The sequence below is a fragment of the Salarias fasciatus genome, chromosome 1 (genome assembly GCF_902148845.1).
Source record: "Salarias fasciatus chromosome 1, fSalaFa1.1, whole genome shotgun sequence".
NCBI classification, from domain to species: domain Eukaryota; kingdom Metazoa; phylum Chordata; class Actinopteri; order Blenniiformes; family Blenniidae; genus Salarias; species Salarias fasciatus.
The window spans coordinates 30,588,807-30,615,304 of record NC_043745.1 but is presented as its reverse complement, the minus strand read 5'-3'; the positions used below and the strand labels follow the sequence as shown (position 1 = coordinate 30,615,304).

Here is a 26,498-nt window from a genome sequence, read left to right as displayed (position 1 = left end):
AGAAAGAAAATGCTGCTCCCTGGGCCACCATTGCCTCATTGTGTAAATGGTGGAAAAACTGATGCGTATCAGACGGATCTCCTCTATAATTTGCTCATTCCACATTTCTGCTTCGCAACATCATGACGTTAAATGTCTGAGCAGACCCTGGAGATACGGTGCTGTGCTGATCGTCCTGCAGAGATAATACACCGTAACGGCACGAGAGTCTGGCACCACGCATCACCTCATCTTCAGCTGTTTTTTTTCTCATGGAAGCTGATTTTCATTCTGAAACAAATGTTTCACACAACAAATCAAGCAGAAGAGAAAGGAAGTGGCAGCAGAGATAGTCAGTAAGAGTGGTGTGGAGCCCGATCATGATGGCAGGTTGTAAAGGGAGCTGGTTGTGAAACCAGGAGCTCTGCTGCTCAGTAACTTTCCCCCGGGCCGCACCAGTAAGAGACTCGCAGCTCTCCTGCAGAGCAAATAAATATTGTTTTCTCGTCATTTAGGGCTTTTCTCTCAGTTTGCGATTTTTTTTTTTTTTTTTTCAAAAAGCTTACAAAACGTCTTTTTGTTGACGTTGTTTATCTCAGTCCTCGCTGTGGTTGCTGTCTGTGTCTTCTAACACTTCTGACATTTCACTGTTCTCTTGCCTTTTAATGAACATATGCTCCTCCATTTCAGAATTTGGGGATTTTTCTGTTAGTTCTTTTTTGTCTTGTTTTTCGATATTGGCTTTGTGCCTCTTTGTGATCATTTTGATCTTCTTTGGGTCAATTTGTATGTCTTAGCTTTTGTTTTAATCTTTTTTTTTTTGGCTGAATTAAGCGTGCTTCTGGGAGTTTTTAATCATCTTGCAGACATTTCGTGTGTCTTCCGTCATTGTGTATCAATTAAAAATCTTAGTAAGGTAGTTTCACTATGTCGTTGTTATGTCTCGTGGTTGTTTTGTTGTCTCTGTAGGACTTTCAGACACTTTTGGGGCTCACTGGGCGTATCTCCAGGAGGCCTCGCTGTTATGTGATAGTTTCATGTTACTGAAGACAATCCTCACTACAGACTTCCACTGAAACAAGACAAGCTAACTATCCCTCATTTACACTCTTTATTTCAATAATCAAATGCTGGAATAAAATCTGGATGTGATTTAGAACCCTTGCGCTGAACGTTTCACACTCATGTGTGCTGCTGCTCCGACCCGCGACTCCCTGAGCTGCACATTTCCATCTCACCTTCCGAATCATACTTAACCCGTCAGCACTCTGCTTATTCGTTTTCTTTGTGTGCCGATGCATAACTCACTCAACAGCCGATCCACCTGTAGTCCAGCTTCCTCTTTCCTCTCGGGAGGAAGCGAGTGCTCCGCAGAGCTGTGCTTTACATTAATGCTCTTCATGCTCCACATTGACATCATAATCTATTCCACATGAGTTACCTCAGAAGATCTGGGCATGTTTATCGTCTGCGCTGCACCGCTTAATGCAAGTCAGAGTCGGCCCTTTGGATTTTTAGACAGTGTTTATTATAAAGCACAAACGTTTTTCTTCACTTTAGTCATTTAGAGGCTCGACTGGACCCACTCGCTCTCCCTCAGCTGTCACACTGACACACAGATGTGATAAATGCCGCAGCATGTGTGTTCATCTCATGCGAAATTGTACACAATTACACAGAAGCTGCATCTGCTTTATTCCATCATCTCCGTGTTTTGAACGAGCAGCTCTCCTTTCTACAAGTGGAGGAACAAATTGATGAACCGGAGAACGTTCTCATTGCCTTTCACCCATTTTCAGCTGGAATGGCTCCACTTCGCTGTGACCTCATTTTGAACAAATGCAGTTGTGGATGATGGATGGACGTGCGACTTTTTTGACACGGCAAATATATCCAGATGGAAACATGAGGCCCTGAGGATTACATTTACTGCTCATCTTTCTGTGTGTTTCGTGTGTTTTGGGTAGTTTTCTGACATGTTATAAAGTTTAGTCACCATTTTTCTGTCGGAACAGATCACAGCGCCACTCACCGTGCAAATCAACACCTCTATTTATCATTATTTAGCTTCTAATAGAAATCAGGCGTTTCCTCGTTTGTAACCAAAGTCACCACAAACAAGGTGATTTATGAAGACGCCACTTTCTTCAGAGACGTGCATAATTCTGTACACTTCTATAGCCACTCAAAGCAACAAGCAGGTAAACTTAATCCAGACAATAGTGACATTTCCTTCTTTTAATTAATTTTAGAAACATATAGGAACCCCTTAAACAGGATTTTAACTGGATGGGGTCCAAAGATTAAAATTTTCAGTAGTTTTAATGTTACAACATCTTCATTTGAGACACGAGACACATCTTAAATCTCTGTCAAGCAGAAATAAATGTTCTGAGTATGTCAATGTACTGTAGTAATCCAGGAAACGGAGGCTCAGACAAATATCCAGTTTCTGGCTCGCTTATTTGCACAGACGGTTCAGTTCAATGTGTTTTCAGAACACGCGCATCTCCCGCGCCCAAAAAGAACAACAGGAGCAAACTTTCACCCCGGAAACACCCCTTACTCCAGAGTCCCTCCACAAAAGTTCCAGGGGAATCCCACTATACATAAGTCCGCTGCAGCAGCTGCTACAGTACTGAAGGTAATCCACTTTTTGAAATAGTCATACAAATCAGCTGGCCAGGGATCCAGGCAATCCAAATAAAATGAAACAACCTAAGTCAATTTTGATTGTGATTTTTGTAGTTATGCACATTACAGAACCAGTAGTTTTGTGCGCCAGTATCCGGATACTTCTACACTGTTGCGAGTGCTTTAGGCCAAATCTGCTATGGACTCATTCATTCCTCTATACCCACTTTATCCAGAATGTTCAATAATTGTGAACTTTTCCCATTTTGTGAAGATCTGATAATAGTTTATTTCTAAAAACCTGAATGGATTTGCCATAAAATGACATCTCATGCTTGAAACAATTGTGTCTTTCACAAAGGTGTTTGAAGTCGCAGGCCCCAACGCTCCAAAGTGCCCCTTTCGCTTTTCCCTTTTTATTACACTTCAAGTCCAGACAATCAAACCTGAGCTCATTCATTTCCTTCTCCAATGAAAATAGTCTGACCGAGGAGCCAAAGCAGCTCCGTCACATATCAACTTATTTTACAGCAAACCAAACCCTGAGTCTTACTTTTCACTAAGTGTTATTTAGGCCACTTTTCCAGATGATGATAACCACAGTGTGTTTTACTGAAATCCCTTCGCAGCCAGTGTCCTCAGCCTCACCTTTAACCATCGACTTGTTGTTAGGTTTGTGTATTTGAATTAGCCTCGTTCCACATTTATGCTGTTTTTCATTCAGACAGACTTATGTATATTTAATGAACAAAGGGGCTGACACACTGGGGAAAAAATAATAATTTTTTTGCAGTCCTGCATTGAACTGGCCTCAAACTGGCCGATACAAAGATGGATGGCCTGCATGTTTTATGTATTACTTCGGTGAGAGCCAAGAAAGCTCAAAGCTTTGGCCTGTTTTTGTTCCATAATAATGATGCTAATTCCTCCATGTTGCGATCGTGAGTGATTTTATGCTGATCAAAGTTTCCAGAGTGAGATCATCAAACAGCCGGCACAGAACAGAGAAGAAGTTCAAACGAGAATCCAGCATAGAGTAGCAGTGAAATGAACAGTGCTGTGTAAATTAATACATTTTATGCTTCAGATGCTTTTATGGATCCTGTTGCTGGTTGAGGATAAATTCCAGATTGCATGAGGTTGTGCCACTCATCCATCTTCTTCCCCTCTTTATCCACGATGGAGTGCAGTGTCACGTTGGAGAAACCCAAACAGCTGTTCCAATAAGAATCAACAGTCGATGAGTCGTCATGATCTGTAGCTCTGTTTTGTTTTTTGGTTTTTTTTTTTTTTTTTTTTTTAGCTCTGTAGCTCTTTTTTGAACTGAAACTCATCTTAAAATGTGTGAAATCAAATCTGACATTTGAATTCCATCTTCAAATGTTGCACATGTGCCCTCTGGAGAAAAACCCTGTGTTGGTTGGATTTCACCATATTTTTTTTGCATTTCATAAGAGGTGCTGATTTATAAATTTTCTGGAAAAGATACTGAAGTTTGCTTCTCCAAAATTCGTGTTATGTATCCCATACACTCACCTGTTCCTCAGGATGTTTTTAGCTGATCTAAACTGAACTTCAACTTCATTTTCTCGCCACATCTTCAGGATCAAACTTACATTCAAGCTGCAGATGTTGATTACAAAATAAAATGCACATATATCACCGAAAAATTGTTTTAAAACACATCAACAGAATGAATACAACAGAAAACATTATACTGAACCTCACTCACTTCTTTTCTCATAGTTCCAGTCCGATACAAGGTTCCCTTTTAGAGATGGACAGAATGTTACAACCACATGCGAGTACTGGGGAATCCAGCAACTCTTTCATTGCCTTTAATATAAATGTTACATGTAAGTTTATTGACACCTTGATGACAGTTTCTACAGTAGACGAGCCCTGTGGGGATCTTAAAGTTACGTTTTATGGGGGAACATTTCTGTGCAGGTGTAGCAGACAAATTGGCCTTTAATGGTTTCAGTGTTGTTATGGAGACATTAATTATGCAGGAAAAAAAAAACATGGTGTAAGCACCATAGGAAAACATGGGCTGTAATTACATAAGTGAAATAGTGAATCTATATACACACACACACACACACACACACACACACACACACACACACACACACACACACACACACACACACACACATATATATATATATCTATCAGTGGTGGGCCGTCAGGGCCTGCAAAGCCTTCTCTGCTGGCCTAAAAATTATCTGAATTACAGACTGATGTAAATTATATTTTGTCCATAAATAATTAATAAATGATTCCAAACGGTATGTTCCAGTTCCTTTCATAGTTTTCCCGTGGTTGCGCTGCTTCCAGACATGTTTTTTTCATATTAAATCATTTAACCAATCAGATTTCAGGCATCATCCGTTGCTAGGGTCAAAGAAATCTGCCCGAGGCCTTCGCTATCCGTTCCTGATGGCGCAGTGAAGTAAAGTGAAGCGTCAATCAGACAGTTGCTTCAACCAATCAGACAGTTGCTTCAACCAATCAGACAGTTGCTTCAACCAATCAGATTTCGAGTTGGCGACTCAGCGCCTTCTAGCTTCTAACAACAGCATATCCAGGCCCTCTGATTTACATTCACCAAGAGATACAGTAGGGGGCGGTATGCACCTAAGTTGTTGGTCGCCTACCTCAATTATTAAGAAGAAGAAGAAGAAGAAGAAGAAGAAGAAGAAGAAGAAGAAGAAGAAGAAGAAGAAGAAGAAGAAGAAGAAGAAGAAGAAGAAGAAGAAGAAGAAGAAGAAGAAGAAGAAGAAGAAGAAGAAGAAGAAGAAGAAGAAGAAGAAGAAGAAGAAGAAGAAAACGCAGGATAATCCATATGACAGAACAATTGAACTCTTTTTGAGGAAGGAAAGGAGGATGTATTTTGTTTTCAAATAATCGGGATTTTGGTGAGTAAAATGTTCCTCTTTTCCTAAATAATATTGCCGTTTTATTAAGTTGTTGATGCTCATTGTATGTGCACAGATGTAGTAGGAGACTTGTGCACTTCAGCAAAGGCATTTATTCTGGCTGCACAAGTATCTATCTGCTGTGCAACAACTCTATGTGCATATCTGCATAATAAGATTTTTTTTTTGTAGACAAAATAGTTATTGAGAGGTGGATTGGTTCAGGCGGATCTGTTCTGAAGGCCTTAATGTGAAATGCACGGTCCGCCACTGATATCTATATATATATATATAGTGAAATAATTCACAAGCTGTGAATTATTTCGTTATCTGATGATGTAAACAGTGAAGTTAAGAAAAACCATTTCCTTTTTGACCTTATGCTGACGCTGCCGGCTTGACCTCCAAGTCCCATTCAATCAAAAGTTAATTGAAATCCTACATTTCCAGGACTTTTTTGTATTCCGCTTTCCTGACATTTCTTCATACGGTGAACGAGGCATTGGTCAGTCTCCATGCCGCTTCCCCCTCATCACGTCACCTCCTCCCACTCCTCCCTCTGGCTTCCTCTATTTTCCTCTACAGATTGAAACTAAGTGAAGCAGCACAGCAGCTGGCTCAAGCTCCTCCAGATGTTCTGGGACAATAAAGGGAGTTATTGTGATCCAGTCCCACCCACTGAAAGAAGGAGGATCAGGCAGAAAAAAATGTTGCTTTCTTTGATCGAGAACGCATTTTTTGTTGTTGTTTTTTGGGTAATGTAAACTATTTCCCAATCTAAACTATTATAAAAAAAAAAAAAAACGGTGATATTGTGCAACTGTGTGACAACACAGTTACGAAACCTTCCAACAAGCTTTAACTTCTTCAGTTATTTTCTTTCCTAATGTTTCATTATAAGGGGTTTTCTGTGTGAAAGGGATCTATGAAGCTAAAAGTGAACAGCTTTGTGCTAAAACCAGAAGAATGGGGTCTACTCATCAAGTCATCGTTTTCTATCTTGGTGATGTATAGAATAGGTTTAATGATAAGATATTTCTTACATTTAACCATGCGATATATCTGGAGACTGATGGATTTAAGCTGAAGTGTTAAGAGTTAAAGGCATTTCTATCGTTCATCTGCTGGCCCTCACTAGTTATACAGCTTAGAGCCGCATTATCCCTCCAATCCAGCCTGTGGGATTAGTCATAAGTAAGTGGAAAAAGTTATGAAGACACTGATTGGAAATGTTCTGATAAAAGGTAAACGCTGTTTCTAATTTAATTTAAGGCGGATTTCAGTGTTTTAAGATTACTGCAGGCTGGAGGCTGGACAATGTTTACAAAGACAGGACTGAGTTTCAAGAGTTTCACCGCAAGTTGCATAAAAATGGCCTAATTTTTCTGGAGGATGTTCAAACTTTTTAAGGATCTTAAGAATTTTTAATTAAACTCAGAGTTTTGGTCATGTATCCATCTCTCTTCAGACTTAAACATCAAAAGTCACATTGAGAGCCGATCCAAGGAAAATTTCAAAGAAGAGCCTCATCTGAGATGGCAGTGCTTACCGCTGTGCCAATATGCCGTCACTTCAATGAGGGGTTTTGAAGAAGTGCCCCAAACGTTCGATGCTGGGACTCGTTTTTGAGTAATGATCTGACAGCTGGTTGGTGTCGGTGCCTGCTGCAGGGTGACGGCTCAGAGGAGCCAGGAGGATGCTGAGGAGGTGGAGCGGGAACGGAGGAGGAGAGCCAGGGACAAGCAGAGAGGAGAGGAAGGCTTCTCCTGGCCCGAACCGCCGCAGCACAGCGACCTGCTGCACAGCACCGAGTGAGAAATCTGTTTCATCCCCTCCTCACCAAACTGACTGCAAACAGGCTGCATGGCTGCTTCACAGCGTGTAAATATCGTTGTGGAATAGATGATTGCACACAAAACCTGCAGTGATGTGGTGGCGAAGTTCAGTTGTTTGTTTTTTTTGTTTTTGTTTTTTAAAGATTTGTGACATGAACATGCAAAAAAATATATATTACAAAAGTGTCTCAGTTATCTGTTGATACTTAACTTACAGAACTTACAGGAAATTTAAAATCATTAATGTGGAGAGTACTTTAACAAAACACACACATAGAAGATGCAAATTCCACAGTGAATCACTTTGGAAAATTTGCAATCTAAAGAGAAAATAGATGCAATACTGAGGCTTACCAATAACAGGCAGAATGGAAGCAATATTTGTATTATGATTTATTGATATGTTTAGATATCTTTAAGCATCCTGACCCCCCCCCCCCAAATGGTTTAACTACTGATACAATATGTCAGAAGCACTGTTGAATTTAACAGTACAAGATAGACATACAAATAAAAGATCCCCTATTTATAACATTCTCCTATTTTCAAGGTCATTCTATTTGTTGATGTTTACAGCACCAGTGTACTGCGCCAGCAGTGCTGATTAGAGAGGAAAATGCTTGTGTGCATCTTGTCAGTTCAGATCAGTGCTTCTGCAGGTAAAGGAGCTGAGAAAGCTGCTGCGCTCGCAGCTTATGGTCTGAAGAGGAATCTCAGGGGGTAAGAATTCTCATTATACTGCAACTGTGAAACTCATTAAAGGATCATCAGACACTGCACTGTAAACATAAAATCACGATCTCTCTTCTGAAATGATGAAATATAAAGAAGGTGTCTTCACGCTGCTTTAGGTAATGTGAACCGGGATTCAAATAAGGAAAATAAAATAGATCCAGTATGTGCCATCGTGATATCACCAATTAATGGTCAGAATCATGAAAAAAAAGAAAAAAAACTCAATATTGTAACTCCAGCGCCTCCATAATACAGTATATATACAATATCCTAAACAGCATAGAATAAGTTCTAAACTACAGTCAGAAAAGACACAGGTTTAATCTGTTTAGTGTCTGCTGCTGCAGTCCAGCTCATCGGCCTGAGCTGACCTGAAACAGGATGCAGGGAGCGTCTTTGTTTGGTGTTTCCACGGTTACCGTCTCTGTTGTTATGGAGCTTGAAGGTGCACGTCCCGTCTGCCACCTGCTGCAGGTCTGTCATCACTCTGGGTGATACATGAGATCTCTGCTGACCTGGATGGAAAACCCAGCAGCAGCTGCAGCTCACTCCGTTTGTTAAAGCTAGAAAGGCTACTTTCACTTTCATTTATTGAAAAATGCAGTTAATTCAGCTCAAATGGAGCATTTCCCTCTCTACTCTCTCATCTGCAGGTCATTTTACCATGGCTTGATTTTTGTGTGTGCTTGCAAACACTATTATTGGACTGTTTGATTATTGCTGGTTCGCTGCACCATATTACAAATGAATAAATGTGAATTTTTTTGAGGGGTAATTGTGGTTTGTCATTGAAGGGTGGCAGTGGGTCCTGAAGCCAGACCACTGTTCCAAACCATTAGCACATGTGTTTTCTTTTCTTTTTTCTTTTTTTTTTCTTGTTTCTGCTTCTCAAGAAAAAAATCACCATCAACAGCTTTATGTCACCTCGTTCCACAGAGATCTTTTGTTTTCTACGCAGGTCTGATGAGGAGCTGAAGCCCAGCTGCTGCTTGGTTCTGGAGGAGGATGAAGGCTTCAGTGACTGGAGCCACAGGCTGGAGCATCGTAACGAGCAGGAGGTGCAGGATGACTGCAGGGCCAAACAGCGGCGACCCGGAGCGCCACCGGGCCCGGAGAAGGAGAAGCAGCAGGAGAAAGAGGAGGAGCAGACGGAGGGAGAGGAGCTGGAGCAAAGCAGACAGTCTGAGGCTGCTGCTGCTGCTGCTGCTGCAAGACCTCCAGAGAAGGTCTGCATTTTATCACTGCAGAGCTGCAGAGGTTTCTACCTGGCAAAATATCAAACAAATCTGCTTGATTCTTTCTGTTTTAAACACTTCAGATTATATTCATCCACCGTCTGTTATCAAAGTGAATACCGATGAAAGGCTGGAGTCAATTTTAAATTGTCATCAGTGAAAGGCTCGGCGTCAGTCAACTGACCATCCTAAAAGTCTTTTCAGACAAGCTTCTTCCTCTAAGGATGATAAAAGATGTGCCATTGAAACAGGATTGATTATCATTAGAAAGTCGTTCAGGAGCTTTTTCAAAACAATACGTCAGGCTGGAAATACAGCAAAGTGATATGTGTGTGCAGTAATGCGTCTTTATCGTAGGCATCCAGCAACAAAAAGGAGTGCAGGACGTCTTACAGCTCATCGGTCTTCCTGACGCAGGACGCCAGGCCTCTTCATGCCACAGGCCGATCAGCTGACAGGACGTCCTACCTGGCAGCAGGGACGATGAAGCCTCGGTATGCTTCACTCTTTCTCTGCGTGGTTTCATCTCAAATTCCTTGTTTGGTGAGGACAGTGTTGCTGGGAACAAAACAAAATGTTCATGAATGAGTTATAAAACCTTTTTTTGTTTTTTTTTTTGTTAATCAATTGTTCCTGGCCAGTTGAAGGTTGCTCTTTGGTGCATGTCTACCGAAAACACAAAATGTTGTATGAGTGTGTCCCAGATTGAATTTGGCCTTTCAGAAGCAAACCAGACTCATGATAAAGACCAGGACGTATCTAAAGCCAGCACTGCTGTTTATGCAACCGAATCTACAAACAAAATCTCAACAATTTGGAGACGGAAATTCAAGCAAACATTTCTCAAGAGCAGGACGAGTCACTAGACATTAATTTCCTTTTTGCAAAAAGATGAGGTCAAGAAAAACTTTACTGAAGTGTTTCCAATAATTAGGTTTTTGACAGTCATTTGGTGCAGCTCATGGAATAACTGAAAGATGAAAACTGGGGAACCTCGAAACAAATAGAGAATATGAATGTGTTTATAAGCTACATCCAGACAGGAAGAACACAGGAAAGACCTATTAAACCTGCAACACAACAGAAAACGAAACGCTGTTATTCTCTTCCCTTAATAGTCCCCAGTCTGAATCCAAACTCCTTTGACAGCAATAATGCTAACAGCTGTAGTTTCTCCACAGCGGAGGGACCTGCAGGGTGGATGGAGAGCTGGAGCCGGAGGGGCGGAGTGAGAGAGAGGACACAGCGGTGGAGAAGCCTGCAAGAACATTACAGAGGGACTGGAGGCCCGCAGTCACTCAACAAAGCCCCAAAGAGGAAGAGGAGGAGGAGGAGGAGGAGGAGGAGGAGGAGGAGGAGGAAGAGCTGAACTTCACAGGAGGAGAGGAGGACTTCCACTTTAGGAGGGAGCCGATACACAACAAGGAGGAGTTGAAGGAGGAGGGACACAAGGCACAAACCAAGGTCAGCATGGTAGACGCTCTCCTGAAGTACTGTGTATCTACCACACAAATCAACATTTTTCATGCATCACCTCCCTCCTCTGGGAGTACACCAACCCTTCCATCTTTTTCATTACTACACTTATGAATAACATCTCCAAACCTCTTTTTTTTCTGCACATTGCTACACATTTTTTTCCATTCAGCCTGTTACCAGAGTGTAGCCGTAGTGTCTTTGATGGCAAAGGATTAATGAATAACTGGCAAAACCAGAACAATTCTACTTTTAACAACCTTTTTCAGCATAAACAAATCTATCACAGACCCAATCTGTAAAAATCCCCCCACAGAGCCAGCGGACCTCCACCACCAGCCGTTGCTAAGGTGGTGGAGCAAAAGTTCCTCCAGTCTGTCTGTTGGAATCAATGAATCAGTTTTAAATGGCATCAACATAGTTGGTTGATGAATAAGGTGTTTGGTATTTCAGCTATCCGACTATTAATGCGCTCTCACAACAGGTGGGATAGGAAGCAAGGATTTCTACCTCCTTTTCTTCTGTTTTAATGAAAAGCACACATCCTCATTAGAAAAATCTCCAGTTTGCAGTTTGGCTCTAAATCTGAAGCAATAAAGTAAAAATGTTGGCTTGGCTTGGTATAAGTGAAATGTAGCTTGAAAGCAGATATGATGAAGTCTGGTGAAGAATTCCAGTCTTTAGCTCCAACTCTCTGCCAGCTATTCATTAATGCTCTGCCACCAAATAAAGCAGGAACAACTTTCAAGTGTTTTCATGCTGAAACTCCTCTTAGTTAACTAATTTGGAATCAAACTGTCGATTGTAAAGTAGTTTTTGCTTTAACGTTTTTTTCCAGAGATCAGGGGAGATCAGGGACAGGAGGACCGAGGAGGTGAACGCAGAATCTGACTTCTCGGTCTGCAGCAGCATCGACAGCGAGGAGCCCTTAAACTGCTACGGTCCCATGAGCCCCACATTCAAGGTAGCTCATAAAGCAGAGGGTGGTCGTCAGGTTTTTACAGGTTCCCCTCATGAGTAGAGTGCACATTGTTTTTCTTGTTGAGGTAATGTCTACAGCTGTGACGATGAAATTCCTTTTTTTTTTTTTTTTTGTTTTACATGTGTTAACCATGTTGAACTCTGCTTTTGTCTTTTTGCTGTCTTTCCAGAAACTCCTCATCCAGTTCTACCCAGTGAGTGCAGTGCCAATATGTTTCATGTAAAGGTTATGGTAGTATTCAGTGTCTGAAAGATTTCCAGACAAAGATTGGCTAAGACTAACACAGAATAAAAATTGTGTGAAAAATGAAAACAAACAAACAGCTTTTTATAAAGAGATTAATTTTATTTGAGCAAAATTCAAGTCAACTAATGTCTCGGCCCTCAAGAGTATTTCAAAATTTTCATCTGGCTCTTTTAGGAAACTTGCCACCCTTTACAAAGCTCATGTTCACAGGTGGAGGATCTTCCTCTGTCCTCTGAACAGCAACACAAAAACTGTCAAAAGATTAGTATAATTACCATCAGCCTGTATCCTCAGCATCTGTTATTCACGAATAGTCCTTGATTAAACATTACCTTTACTATTTTCAAGTTGTCTGAATGTTTATTTCAGCTCTAATTGCTGAAATGTTGTCATTAAAAGCCGTTTATTTCAAAAAGCAACAACTTTTTATAGCTTCAACCTACAGCCAGCTTCATCTGTTTATAGTTTCACAGCAACTCATACAGCTGTGTGACCATCAGCAACACACAACTTCAGGAGAGAATAAAGAGGAAGTTACTTTTTCAAGTATGTAGTTACCTTCTTCTTCTGCATTAAATCCACTTTACTACTTTGTTAAAAAAAAAGGAAAATTTAAAACAGATTATTCATCTGATTGAGGGAGAGACATGTGCTATTTAGACTCCGTTATTTCTGCCAACGAATGGATTAAGAACTAAAGCTGGATTTCACAGCCTTAATGAATTTATCCGGGGGAGTTTAAAAAAATGGCTTTGAAATGACTGAGGGCAATGGAAATATTAAATCATCGTCGGCAGCGATCTGTGCCTCAGCTCAGTGTTTCTCTCTGCAGGATGAAGCCAACAGCCGAGTCTCGGCAGATGGAAAATGCACGGTGAGCGCTGCTCTTCAAAATGGCCAGGGTCAAAGATAGCGGGTTGTGTCCTCCAGGGCCGGCTCGACAAAACAGACACACCCAGAATCTCCCAGCAGCCTCGGTGCAAAGACAAGGAAGAATGGATCTTTGTTTTCCACATGTCGATTGAACATGCAAAAGTTTGGAAATGATGCTTTAAAAAAGGCTTGTATACCAAAGAAGGGAAGTAGAGTGTGTGTAAATGTTTATTAGTGTTGTAAAGTGGCAGGATACGCTGCTGCAGAGGAGGAATGAGAGCTCCTCGGAGGTCTGTGGTTTGGGTCAGCGCTAAATAGCTTCAGTAATTATGATAAGTTTAATGAAAGATCATTTGATGGTTTATTGGATTTGCTGGATTAGAAATCACTCATGTGTAAAAATGGATAGCTCCGTTTTATTTTGTGTGTTTATTTTATGCGTGTTTCGCTGAAGAAAACATGGATTTATTTTGTGTTTTGTATTTTTAATGTGTGTTCGCACAGAATGCAAAGTTGCTTTCACACATTGCTGTAAAAAGAAATGAGTAATAAGTGAAAATCCAGTGTATTTTACATCTCAACTGTGCTCTTTTCCTCCTTCAGATAATAGAGAGAACAGAGTCTCTGAGGAGAAGGTGAGGCTGAGCTGGGAAACATAACCTTGTTATTAACTAATTTCCAAAGTAGAAAACCTTTATAGTGAGCCAGCATACAGTACATATATAACTACATTACAACTGCGTCTGTTTTTAATTATTCTAAATAGAAAACTAATCATTCACATTAATGGACAAACTGTTTTTCACTTAGTGGTACTAATGTTTTAAATTAAGATCTTTTTTTGTGAAGTTTAACTAAAATCTACACAGAATGTGAGTGAAATAATCTCATCATGTGTGTTTTCACCTTAAGCACCAGCAACATAAAGAAGACGCCTCCACCTGGTCCGATTTCCAAAATCGACAAGAAGCTGGAGCTGTACACTCACGCTCTGGAGGTAAATCTGCTGACTGTCACTCCACTGTGGACGTCCAGTTCTCCAAGTTGTGTCCAATACAAGCAGCTTAATCACAATGCTTCTGTTATTCTACTGGTCCAAAGCAGTATTTTACATTTCACCCCTCCTTGAATGGTCGTGTTATTCATCTCAGGTCTCCTCAAAGGAGGGCAGGTCAGGTTGCCAGGCACTGACAGACCTGATGAGTCCCACTGAGCCTGTCGCAGCTAAGAAGAACATGTTTGAAGCTCGAGAGGCCTGTACCCAAAACAACATCTCAGTCACGCCACACAAGGTCAGTTTGATCTCCACACAAACTCACAGAAAAGGTTAAAAGGTCAGTTGCCCGTCATGTTGATTTTCACCGGAACCAAACTTTCGATGCTTCTATGAGAAATGTTGTGGAGAGAAGCCTGAGTCCAGACTGTGTGATGCATGTGGCGCAGCTTCCTCACTGTAAATTGTGCTTTATCCAAGATCCGCACATAAAACGTGCAAAAATAATGGATTACTTGGCTCCATGAAGTTTATATAGGTGATTGTTTGGATTGAACTGATGCCAGGAATGTGTTTTCCACTGCCGCCTCAGGACGCAGATGTTTTAAAAGTTGGTGTGGCTGATCTCATCAACCAGTGGGTGAAAGGAAGTGAAGATGGAAGCAGGTGTAACTCGCCGTTCAAACCTGCAGTATGTCAGACATTTTCCTCCCTATATAAACCACCATGTTTGCATGAGATGTATTATATGTATCTGCCTTGGGCTCCGTGTGTTTTACGAGGCACGTTACCCTGCTTTCATCTCATATGTGCATATTTTCCACCCGCTGTTTGGACCATAACTATAACCACAGTTTGTTTGCACTGACGTGATTCATTTAACTTCTCCCAAGTTTTTGGATTGAAAAACATCTCTTTTTCTTCTTTTTCTTCTTTTTCTTGTTCTTCTTCTTCTTCACTGTGTCCTCTCTTCTTTTCTTTGAGAATTAAACTAACTTCTGCCTTTCTGGCTTTATGTGGGTGTATTGTGATTTCCCACGCTCGGCTGCAGCTATGCGTGCAGCTACAACCTGCAGTCACTCCCGCCAAGAGCAATTAAATCACCACTTTATGATGTTTCCAGCACCCAATGACCTTTAACTGTGGCCTCAAACTGAACTGGTTTATTTGGTTAACATTAGACACATATGTAAGATTTAAGAGTAGTATTAAACTGTCAAAAAAAAAAAAAAAAACCTTTAGAATTTATTCTTTTTTGGGGGAATTCCTTTAACTCATTTCAGTCCTCCTTACTCTTTATTTTTTTGCTGACACTCCAGCCTCTTTCCATCTGGCATGAATCAATCAGCCCAATTTAACTGAACAATCAGTGAAAGCCTGCCACCGTGTGGTCGGAGCAAAAAAAAGGTTTCTGTTATTGATCTGCTCAGTTAGGCACAAGAATTTAATGTGTTATTTATTGTATAGTCAGAGTTATATATTTTAAAACACTGAATGACGACATGAAAACTGTGTTTGGGAAACACAGATCAGCAGCGCATAAAGCAGTGGGTGTGTCCAGCACAGATCTGTGCAGGACAGAATAAACGGAAAGAAGAATAGACCATTAAGAAAAACTACTTGTTCCAGTCATCCTAAACAGTGAATAAATGTTGATGTTAAAAATTATGTTTTTCAGTGACTTGTCTCTGTATTTCAGGAGAGCTCCTTGGGTAAAAAATACAAGTTTGTGGTGACAGGTCACGGAAAGTATGAGAAGATTCCCATTGATGACGGCTGCAGTGACAATGTCAGCTGTCAGTCAGGTAGGAAAAAACTATCAATCATCCACCGTCCGTGCTCATGACACAAACTGATGCTGAAGGTTTTGAATATTCACCTATTCAATATATGTTTTTATGAGTAATGATGAAAACATTTCCAGTTGCATGATGAATAAAAAGTGCTGTGATGATCCGTCATTGCAGTTGAAGTTGTCTTATCGCGACAAATACAACTAGTTTTACGTTTTTAAAGATGGAAAATATGCAAGAAAAAGCACTTCAACAAATTTTAGGATTTTAGGCTATTTATAGAGATCAGAAACAGAGTTAAGCAACAATCCGAGATAGCACAGAATGTTACGTACTCTTACTAGAACATATTTAAACAAATCTTTTAAAAAATGAGAGAGACAAGTACAAGGAGAGAGTTTCAAAACATTTTTTTTTTTTTTTGCATTTTCAAAAATCACACAATAAACAAAGGCATGTTAAAGCATCAGTGTAATAAATAGGGCTGTGTTTAGTTTGAAAGGGTTTAGTCTCCCTCATCAAATGAAATTCCACGTCGAGATGATCTTCTTGCAGAAAAACAGCATTTTTGTTATAAAGTCCAGCAAAGAGACAAAAAGGCTAAAAATGAACCTCTGAACACCTGACCAATCTAGCCCCTACAACTGTACTCCATTTCCATCAATCAGTCTTCATAAAGCAGGCCTGTACTTCACCATCATCATCATCATCATCATCATCATCATCATCATCATCATCATCACTTCCTGTTTGTGATCAAACTTCATCCATAGCTTCCTTTACTCCAAAATAAGTTACCAAAAATGTAATCATTTTCAGGTGACATTAAGTTTCATTTCTCTGGATCACAGGATTTTTATCTAATAATAAAAGTTTAATTTAAAAAACAAACAAACAAACAAGTTTTTCTAATGAGACACTGCTTTTGATCACTATCAGTCCCACCAATGTTATGTCAGCATTACCTCTAAGTCAGTTTAGTTATCAGAGAGAAAACTTTCTCATCGGACTATCTTTTAATGCATGCACAAAAACCACTTGCCTGTGTAGAATAATTTCTCTTTTTTTCTAACAAAGGATGAATAAATGTCACGTTATCATCGATTGATTTCACATGGGACTCTACCACCAGTCTTCTTAATAAAACCCCAATATTTCACCCAGTTCACCTCCTCTCAGATACAGCGTAAAACACTGAAACATTATGAACTGGAGTTGAAAAGTGCTGATTTAACAGTCATCCAGCTCTGATTTGACCTAAACTGTTTAATGTTACAGTGCTAACAGATACAGCAGATATCAAAGTGCTGAACAAGGTTAAGATCTCACTCGATGAAGTCTTGAGGTAGTGTCCTATAGCTTAGTTTTGTTTTCAGTGAATGTTACAGTATTTCAAAGAAATCAATAATATCCCAAACCAGAAGTGTTTGACAGTCTCAAGGATCACTCCAAAAGTGGATTCATACTACGAACAATGCAATCAAAGTATCGATCACGTGCGCAAAGAAATCCACAGATCCAATCTGATCCATCAGCTACATGTGGCTTCCTGTCTTAATGGGACTGACCTCCTTTTCCACTCTCACCTGCACAAACCCTTCTGACCGAATCCAGAACCTCCACCCTCCTTCGTTTGTCTGTTTGCAGTTCTTCCAAATCCATCTGCTCCAGGAATGTAAAAGCCCAATTTACTACAGAGATTTAAAAAAAAAAGAAAAAAAGAAAAGAAGCCTGCCAGAGGTGTACACTAAAAGCAAAATGTTGTTTAGAAAAATAGAAAAAGATAAAACTTCAAAAATATATTATTCTTAATCTAATAACTGACTCTTCAATACATGCATCCATAGTTAACTCTAGGCTTTCAGCAAATGAAAAATAGTATCTATGACGTTCCTTTTCTTGTTTAATTTATGTTTATTCTTTTAAGTCACATTTTAATTTGACTTTGTTAAAAGTGCTTCGATGCCACCCATTTTTAAAAGCTGTAGCAATATTTTTGACCCCATATAAGGTCATTTCTACACTACTTTTTACATCTTTAACATTCATAAATGATGCTAATATTCACAATATAATGAATGACTGAGAAAAGATTTTTGCGACAAAATTTTTAAAATTCATTCTCCCAATTATGACAAGTTTTAACAGTATATTCATTATGCAGTTATCAATCACATTTTGCCAACATTTAAATTAAAAAAAATAAAGTTTTGACATTGCTTTAACTTTTTTAACATTTTTATGGCGATAACCATACAGGAGATGGTTCAATGACAAATGCTCTTTCATTCATTAATCCCAACTATCAGCATTCATTATTCATCAGCGGTTGTTGATGGACCGAATCCTCGGGCCTTTCTGTTGAAGTCTTTACGTTCGTCGTCCTGAGATTTGCGTTTTATCAGCCCTCTTTCGAAAACTGCTGCTATTTTTGTGAGGGGCTTCTCAGCAGCCTCCTTCAGTTTCCTGGCATCAAATCTGGGGCTGTAAAGTAAAAGTGGCAGACGATTGACAAAAGAAGGAACGTCCACCTGATTGTCCTTGGAGGGCTTTTTCTCTTTGTCAGCGTCTTTCTTGTTGCCGTTCAGCTGGTACATGATTTTCTCCTTGGTGGAGAACATCCCAAAGAGAAGTGCGTCCCACATCTTCAATGCCTTAGGACCTTCTTTGGTTTTAACCACCTCCTGATTGGCCGATGGTTTGTCATCGGCTGCATCTTTTGTTTCACGGTTGCCTTCAGACTCAACCGGAGGCTTTTGCTCCGGCTCTGGAAACGCTGGTTCTTCTGCCTCCACAACCATGTGCTTCTTCAGCCGCGTCCACCCGCTGAGCTTACCCTTGAGGCCTTTTGGCTTCTTGACAGCCTTTTGCTCAGGAGACGAAGCGGCAGGCTCTGCGTTTGCAGGCATCCCGTCAGCAGTTGAAGATGCAGTTGATGTCGCTGACTTCGTGGAGGGTTCGGCTGCCGGGGTTTCCGTCGGCGCAGGCGTTGCCTTCAGAAGATCCTTGCCTTTGAGTCCAATGTTTTGCTGAGATGGCGGTGATGTTCCTCTGTTTGGGGATGGAGCTTTGACTGAGACTGAGGCCTGAGGCAAAGAGGCAGGAGTGGCAGAGTCAATCACAGCAGCTTTAACTATTGGGGCTTTTGTGTCAGTATCTGTGGCTGACGGTGCTTGGGAATTGTTCTTTAGTGGTTGCTCTGTTGATGGCTGAACCTTACTAGATTGTGGGTTAGCAGGGGCCTGATCAGGGAGAGACTTTGAGGTGTCCGTATGTAAAGTTGTCACTTCAGCAGTCACTGTTTCTACATTGGCAGCTGAAGCTCTTTCATCTACCTGCTTAGCTTTTGAATCTGCTTTCTGATTACGTTTACTGGTTAAAATATCATTGGTATTTGCTGCAGTACCTCCAGGGGAGGAGAGTTTCCCTGCTTTACTGGGATTTAATGGTACAGATGTTCTTGTGTCTTCCATTTGAGAAGGTACATCTATCTCAGGAATCGAAGGGTCCTTAGTTGTAGTTGGTTTCATTTCTTGTTTAGACGTCTCTCCTGAAAGTGACTTGTCAGACCTCTGATCCAAATTAGTTAATGCATTATTTTGCAACGGTTCAATAAGAGGGTTTATTGGCTCTTCTGTAATGGCCGGTGATAGTTTTGTTTCTGACAAGTTGTTGGGAACAGGGCTAGCTAACTGAAAAGAGACTGGGGTTTGAGGTAAAGTCGGAGTATAGATCCGTTTAGGTGTAAAACAATGTCTTCGTTCTGGTAGAGGGGAAGCCCAAGGTCTAGTTGATGTTCGAGGGCTATGTGGGACTTTCAAATCTTTTGAGGCATCATCAAGAGTCTGATCATTTGCAGCAGTGCAGTTATTCAATGTGCTCTGTGAGATGATTTGAGTATTAACAGCGTGGATTTTAGTTTCTACAGATTTTTTAGTTTCATTAATAGTGTTAGAGCTCAAAGAACCACTGCTGGTGTGGATATTATTATCAGACCACACAAGTGGACTCGCAGATTTTGTGTTCTTTTGCTCTACACTAATACTGAAAGCATTAGTTTTATTGTAACTAGCAGAAATGGAAGTTGCCGTTTCAGTTTTAGATTTGGCTGCAGTTTTTGGACTAGCCAGAGATTTATTGGCTATGATTGGCTGACTGATAATTAACTGCTCTTCTACAAGTTGCTGGGTGTTAAATTGTTTCTCACTTGTGTCAGATGACGTGGTATCTGTTAGTGGAATGGGATTAGGTGCAACCTGACCAGAGCCAGAGAAGAGTTTAGGGTTTATGGCCTGGACTGGTGCAGATCGACTCCATGGTCTATCTGGTTTCATCTGAGGGCTTTTTGGCGGGACCAGCCTCATTCTCGGGCTCAAAGGCACAGCTGGTGCAGTAGCATGCATGCTCTTAAGTGTTGACATGCTAGATATTTTTGTTTCTGCAGTTATTGGCTGAGTACTTTCCAAGTTAAGTTTGTTGGGAACTTTGATGTCAGCAGTAGGTGTTTTATCAATATTGTTTTTCAAACTTAATTTGTTTGTCTGTGCAGTTTCTTGCTGAATAATCTCTGCACCTTCTAGTTTTCCAGGTGAAACTGTGTTGCCCGAAGAATTCACCTGGTTTGAAATTGGTTTGTTTTCAACACTTGGCATGTTTTCTTCTAAAAGATCTGAAGGTGGCTTTGATTTTGTTTCAGCAGTATATTGTGTATGAACGTTTGCCAATCCAAAAGGTGTAGTGGGTAAATGCTGTATTTTCCCAGTCAACAACCCTGCTTTCTCAGGGAATACCTGTGCATGTACTTCCTTTTCTACTGTTAAGCTGATACATCTGTTTGTGTCAATGTTTATATTAGTTGATACTTCAGCAACTATGTTTTCTTTGCAGGGCAGAACCGCTTCTTTAGTCTGAAGAGAAGTTTTGGTTGCTCTTGTAGCTTCACTTATTGCACTACTTGTGTTTGTGTAGAAATGGCCTTCATTTATTGCTTTACTATTATTACTACTACTGTACTGTACTACCGTCGTGGTCTGTGGGTTAACATCTTCTCGATTGTGAGATAGCTTTTGTGCTTCTTTAACTGGCACATTTGGTGGATTTGTCTCTGATGGAACCTGAATATCTGGAGTGGGTGGTTTATTAGTGATAACAGGATGTGCAGGGATGCCCACTTTAGATATCACTGAGGAAGTATTTAAAATGGCTATATTTGGTAAAGTTGAAGAGGGTAAACTGTTTGTGTTTTTTATAGTTTGATTTTGTTTGTAAGGTTGACCCTTACCATTGAGTAACTGCACTGATTTGGTTCGTTGCTCAGGCGAATACACTGTGCAGCTGCTTTGTGAACATACAGATGCAGTGACAGGCTCATGAGGTAAAACTGATGCTATGGAGGCAACTATTTTTTCTTCAGTGAATTTGTTTAGCATTTCAGACTCTATTTCATTCTTATGAGAGCTATGTTTTGTAATAGCACCTGGAAAGGGCAGTGATTTTGCCATGTTTGTCTTGTTGTGCTGTGTAACCTCACTGCTTTCTTCAATTTGCTGTATGATTTCATCTATTTGTTTGAGTGATATTGGTTCAGCAGGCATTTTACAAGGAGGAAGGGTCTCTGGACTGGGTTTAGTGGATTTTTGCATAGCTGACATGGATGGACCATCTGTGATGCCGCTCTGTGAACCAGAAGACTGAACAATTGGCTTAGCATCATTAGTGTGATGTTTAACATGCTTGGCAGGGGGCTGAGCACTGACAACATAAATCGATGACTGACCGGATCTATCAATTTGATGAGCTTGGGCTGCAGTCATGTCTTGCTTCGGAGACTGGTATTTAGCATTTATTCCCCCAGATTGCCCTGTTGAGTTTTTATTGGACTGCAAAACTGAAGGTGCTTTATTCGGATTAGTGTCTTTTTCTGTGACATTTCCAATCTTTGTTTTATGTCGTGTTTCTGTATTTGAATCTACACGAGCCAAGGTGGAGGAAGAGCTGCTAACCGTTAGACATGTAGTTGTTTGGAGCGCTGCTTCTATGGTAAACTGTGCTGCACTTTGTGTGTGTGCCTCACCTGCTTTAGGTATTGGTAATGAAGATTCAGAGAATGAGGCTTTTGGTGTGGATACATCACTTGTGGATTGTTGCATTGAATTCTGTGCCAAGCCAAGGGAAAGCTCAGGTTTTATTACATCCACAATAGAAGTTTTAGGCGATTGTACTCCAATACCATGAGCTTCAGATTGACTTTCCTCAACAACATCTTTGCTATGTGTGAAAATCCGTTCAACTGGAAGATCCGAATCCTTTGGAAGTGAAGCCAGTTGTGAACTCTGAACTGAAGAAGATATATCCATGTGTCCATTGAGCTGTCTGTGAGGCTTTGAGCCTTCCAAAGATAGATCCGTTTTGTCCGTAGGGGTTTCATTAATCCTGGGTGATGCAGGGTTGCAATGGGATGGCATAGTCCTAATGCCACCATAAGCAACATATTCTGATGGAGTAAGCCCATAATATGTAGACCGTGATTTGGGCTTTGAGGTTGCCAATGACATTTGACTTTCCAACAGTGATGACAAAGATTTTCGTGCTTCGAGGACAGGAGGGCGATAGGGGGAAAATGCAGAACATGGACTTGGCGGTGCTTGCATTAAAATCACTGGCGTTGGGTTGATATTCTTTGGAACAGAAAGAAATGAGGGAACCTTTGGCAAAGAGGAAACTTTGTCTTCTGAAGCTTGGTCTGTTATTAACTTTGGGGTGACAGTTTCTTGTGCTGTTGGTTTGACCAGAGACAAGTCAGATGCAGTCATGTTTTTGCTGTGGTGCATTTCAGTGTTGGTAACACTCAGATTTATTGTACTGCGTTTGATATTTGGAATTTCTATCTCCTTGTAATTGCTGGATTGTTGAATGGAAGTTATGTTGGCATCAGCCTGATTCCGTTCCTCTATGGGGGCTGGGGGTTTCCTCGTGGCACCAGCCTGAACCACTGACTTGTGTTGTGGAGCCTCTTTTGGAAAAACTGGTGCTTGTGAGTCTTGGGGGGAGTTGAAGGCAGGACTTGCAGCAAATAAAAGTGGGTTTGGTTTTGATATTTCAAAAATGGGTGTGGAAACTCGACTTGGTATATATGCAGGAGTATTAGGTCTCACACTCTGGGTCCTGATTGCAGACGTTGTCTGCTCAGTTTTCACAACAGACACAGCTGCCTTTTCCCTGTTTGCAGCAGATAATGGTGGTTCGGAATAGGACTGGGTTATTAATGTCAAGTCCTGGATAGATGTGGGTTTGGAGAGCTCATAAAATGTTGCCTTTGAAGTATAAATCCTAGTTTGTGCGGTTTCAGACCTTGTACCATTCACTGCTTCAACCAGGGATATTTTTGAAGCAGTGATTTCAGGGGACATCTGGCTTGGAGCAAAGTTGCCAGTGCTGATGGGTCTAGCAGTCCAAGATGATGTCTGACTCTGAGAGTTATCCGTTGACCGGTTGTTTGTCTCCCTCTGGCTGGAAATAAAAGGCTGTGTGTGAGCGTTTGAAACTGATAGCAGCACTGGGATGGGAGGTAGTTCTGCAACTTGAGAAGGTGGCGGGCCCAGACCGCAGTTGAGGGTGGCCGGGGATAGGGTCAAACTGTGAGTCGATATTTTAGGGCTGGATTGCGACACAGTGGCTGGGGGGACAGTTGTCACTGACCCATAAGAATTAGTTATCATGTTTGAATTGACAGTAGGAGCCCATCGCGCTGCTGGAACCTGCTCTGGTGGCAGTGGGGGTGGTGATATCGAAGGTGGCATCATGAAAGGGCGCGCATCATCGAACAAGAAGGAAGAGCACTCGAACAAGGGAGCCACCTGGTCTTCACTCGTCCTGATCTGAGCTGCACGGGGCCGAAGGTTGAAGCTGCCAGTTTGGCTGCAGGTAATGCTCTGAGGATGAGGGAATGCAGATGCAGAGGGGTCGTAGAAGGAGCTGAAGGGGAAACTGGACACTGACGGCTCTGCGTTGTAGACCGTATCGGGTGTCCTCGGTGGGCTGGACTGATCACTGTGCTCGAGGTCCGTGCTCGCTTCGTTGACAGGCGACAAGCAGGAGCGAAAGGGGATGGGCGTCTGAGATAGGCTCCCTTTTTTCTTGGCTCTCTTCTTCTTAAGTTTCTGAAGCCTTGCATTGTCTTTGCCCGGTTTTGGCAGTAGGGGTGGAGGGTACTGCTGGGAAAGGTCAGGCTCCAACCCATTCGTGTAGCCAACTTCCATCAGCATTTTGCACTCCTGAAAAAAAGATGACAGACATTTTAACCACCTATCTTTTGTCAAAATAGAGAGCAGACCTTACAGTTTTTTTGTTGTTGTTGTTTTATGCTTTTTTTAGGTAATTACTGTAATAATTTATGCCAGGCAATAGAATTCTCCAATATATAACTGTTGTTTCTATTATGTCTCTAAATATAAAAGCAGGAATCATTCAGAAAGTGCATCTTCAATGCCAGAAAGCAAAGGACATAGACCCATCATCACTTGATTTACGTATTCAATAATGTTCAATTATATAGTCATCATTTAATATTCGATATTTGATGACAATTATATATTCAGCTATTTAAAACTAAACAAACTATTTAAAAATGGATCATAAAAGTGATACCAATGCTGATCTTTTGTTTTCTTTACAGCTGGACCATACTATGAAGATTTGTGAACCACTTCTGAGGGGTGAAAGAAACAAAACAAAAACTGCCACTATCGCTTCATCATTGTTCTTATTTTAAGCTTCAAGTTGGTTAAATACTTCAATCTTGCTATCTCCTGTGATTTCCTGGCACAGTAAAGCAAAGTCTTTTCTGTTTAATCTGACAGCTACTCATTTCGTTCTGTGAAAAGCATCTCAAGGGAGTTTATGTGTCTTTAAATACGACTAAATAAATCCACTTCAAGTGATTGCTGATGTTTGATTCAACACTTTTTCATCCAGCTTTCTGTTTTTGCCTCTGTTGATTTACTGCCAAGCTGTCACCATCATCTTCTCTTCTTTTCTTTTTTTATTCATGGCTTAGTGTATTCAGCTGTTTCCCAGCCGCACTGATTTAACCCATGCTAATGGCTCCAGGACAAGCGTGCGGCTGACCTTAGAAAACTATGAGCTCCTATGACAAATGTGCTCATTAGCAAGTTTTGAAACTGTTAATTGTGTCCTGAAGATGCTCCATGAGTGCAAGAAGTATCTTTCTTGGAAATAGAAAGGCATGTAAAGCTGCTGCTTATGGCAAGGCTACTTTGAAATGATGACAAACGTCTCATGAAAATAGTCTCTCAAGGAGACTGTCAGATTTATAAATGACCGATGCAAGAAATAAAAGTAAACCCGAAGGATGATGACTGACGCATACAGGAGGGTGACCAAGTTCAGGCAGGGAGGAGGGGGCTCCAGCAACAAGCGAATATCCATAACCAAAGAAGCATAAAACATGCTAAGTGGGTATGAACCTTTCAGGCAGGGATTTCACAACCACACAAAACAAACAGCAAAATAACATTCTTTCCTCTTCATTTGGAATTATTTCAGACAATGCTGTTCAAAGATGAGACCCCAAAACTACTGCTGAAGGTTTACCTTTTTTAAATAACTCCTAATATGATATAATATAATATATATATTCTTATGTGACTTCCTTGGGTTTGTTTACTAAATTTTTACTTGTTTGTCCTGACAAGAGTGGCAACCTGACCTGAATTGTTTCCTCTCTGTCTGAATACTCAAGTGTCTTTGAGTGGCATTAGAAAAGGTCCACAGTCTAATTTTAGCCCGGGGGAAATAAGAGCAAACATCCTGACACCGACCACCTGCTGCCCGCCGTCCAGCGCTCACAGAAACAGCCTCACTCCACTGGAAATCAATCCGACGCCCAAATCCTCTCAGAGCTGCTCCGACTGTGAACTTCGCTTTACGTTTCAGAGTGATGATTTCTTATAAATTTTTATTTATGTCATGCAGAGCCTGGCTTAAGATCAAGTTAAGCAGGAGGATTATATCTTGTGTGATATTTTCTGTTCTTTTCTTTTTTTTAGTCGTTTAGTTTGAAGAAGGTGTGGCATTGAAAGCGTTGGGGCGAAGTGTCCATGCTTAAACACCTTGAGATGTTTGCATTTTTGAATTGGAACAAATGTTTATTGTGATTCCCTGTTGTCGGAGTGACTCCTCTCATCACAGTGACAAGGAGGCCAGCTGACACATGAGAAGCCCCTTTTAAGGCTCTGGGGCTGGATGTCTGGGAGGCTTCCACTGTAGCAGCTCAAAAGAGGAAAGTGTAAGATTAGCTTTGAGATAAAACTGTGCCATGACCTCAATCTATCGAGGTTTAAAGAAGTCAATTAGGCCAAATACATCAAGATCATTTTATTATTATAAAGCTGCTGCTTAATGATTTTGAACCACTTACCTGAAGTGACAGTTGTTTGTGTTTTGCCGGACAGGCTGCGAAGTGAACAGTAAATAAGGAAGCAGGTATAAATGGTATTTTAAAATTGCATCAAGGCTTAGAAACTATGTAACCCATGTGCTGGTGTGCAAGTGTGCTTATCTGCTGGCTTGTGCATACTTTAAGCAGGTATGGCACCACATAGTGCAGAAACATTTAAAATGCCAAACATTTGCATTGCAAGCTCTCCCTCTCGTGGATATAACGTCTGATATGCATCATGCGTTTAAGATTTCAGATCGTGCACGTGCTTCTATCAAATCTTATGCATCGTTTGCAGGTTAGCACCTGGCCGACAGGTTCAGCGGAACCACCAGC

The 26,498-nt window shown here is 40.9% G+C and overlaps 1 protein-coding gene across 1 annotated transcript in view; it reads left to right on the top strand.

The window, feature by feature from the left end:
- Window positions 1–24,723, top strand: part of LOC115387230 (lymphocyte-specific protein 1-like) — a 28,589-nt gene extending 3,866 nt beyond the window's left edge. Inside the window, exons 2-14 of the mRNA XM_030089856.1 lie at window positions 7,205–7,345; window positions 9,063–9,330; window positions 9,697–9,833; window positions 10,521–10,803; window positions 11,654–11,779; window positions 11,967–11,990; window positions 12,876–12,917; window positions 13,520–13,551; window positions 13,829–13,913; window positions 14,068–14,208; window positions 14,503–14,601; window positions 15,610–15,715; window positions 24,378–24,723. Coding sequence (XP_029945716.1) covers window positions 7,205–7,345; window positions 9,063–9,330; window positions 9,697–9,833; window positions 10,521–10,803; window positions 11,654–11,779; window positions 11,967–11,990; window positions 12,876–12,917; window positions 13,520–13,551; window positions 13,829–13,913; window positions 14,068–14,208; window positions 14,503–14,601; window positions 15,610–15,715; window positions 24,378–24,403 — 1,510 coding nt within the window. The 3' untranslated portion in view covers window positions 24,404–24,723. The remainder of the gene's footprint in view (window positions 1–7,204; window positions 7,346–9,062; window positions 9,331–9,696; window positions 9,834–10,520; window positions 10,804–11,653; window positions 11,780–11,966; window positions 11,991–12,875; window positions 12,918–13,519; window positions 13,552–13,828; window positions 13,914–14,067; window positions 14,209–14,502; window positions 14,602–15,609; window positions 15,716–24,377) is intronic.
- Window positions 24,724–26,498: the final 1,775 nt, after the last annotated feature.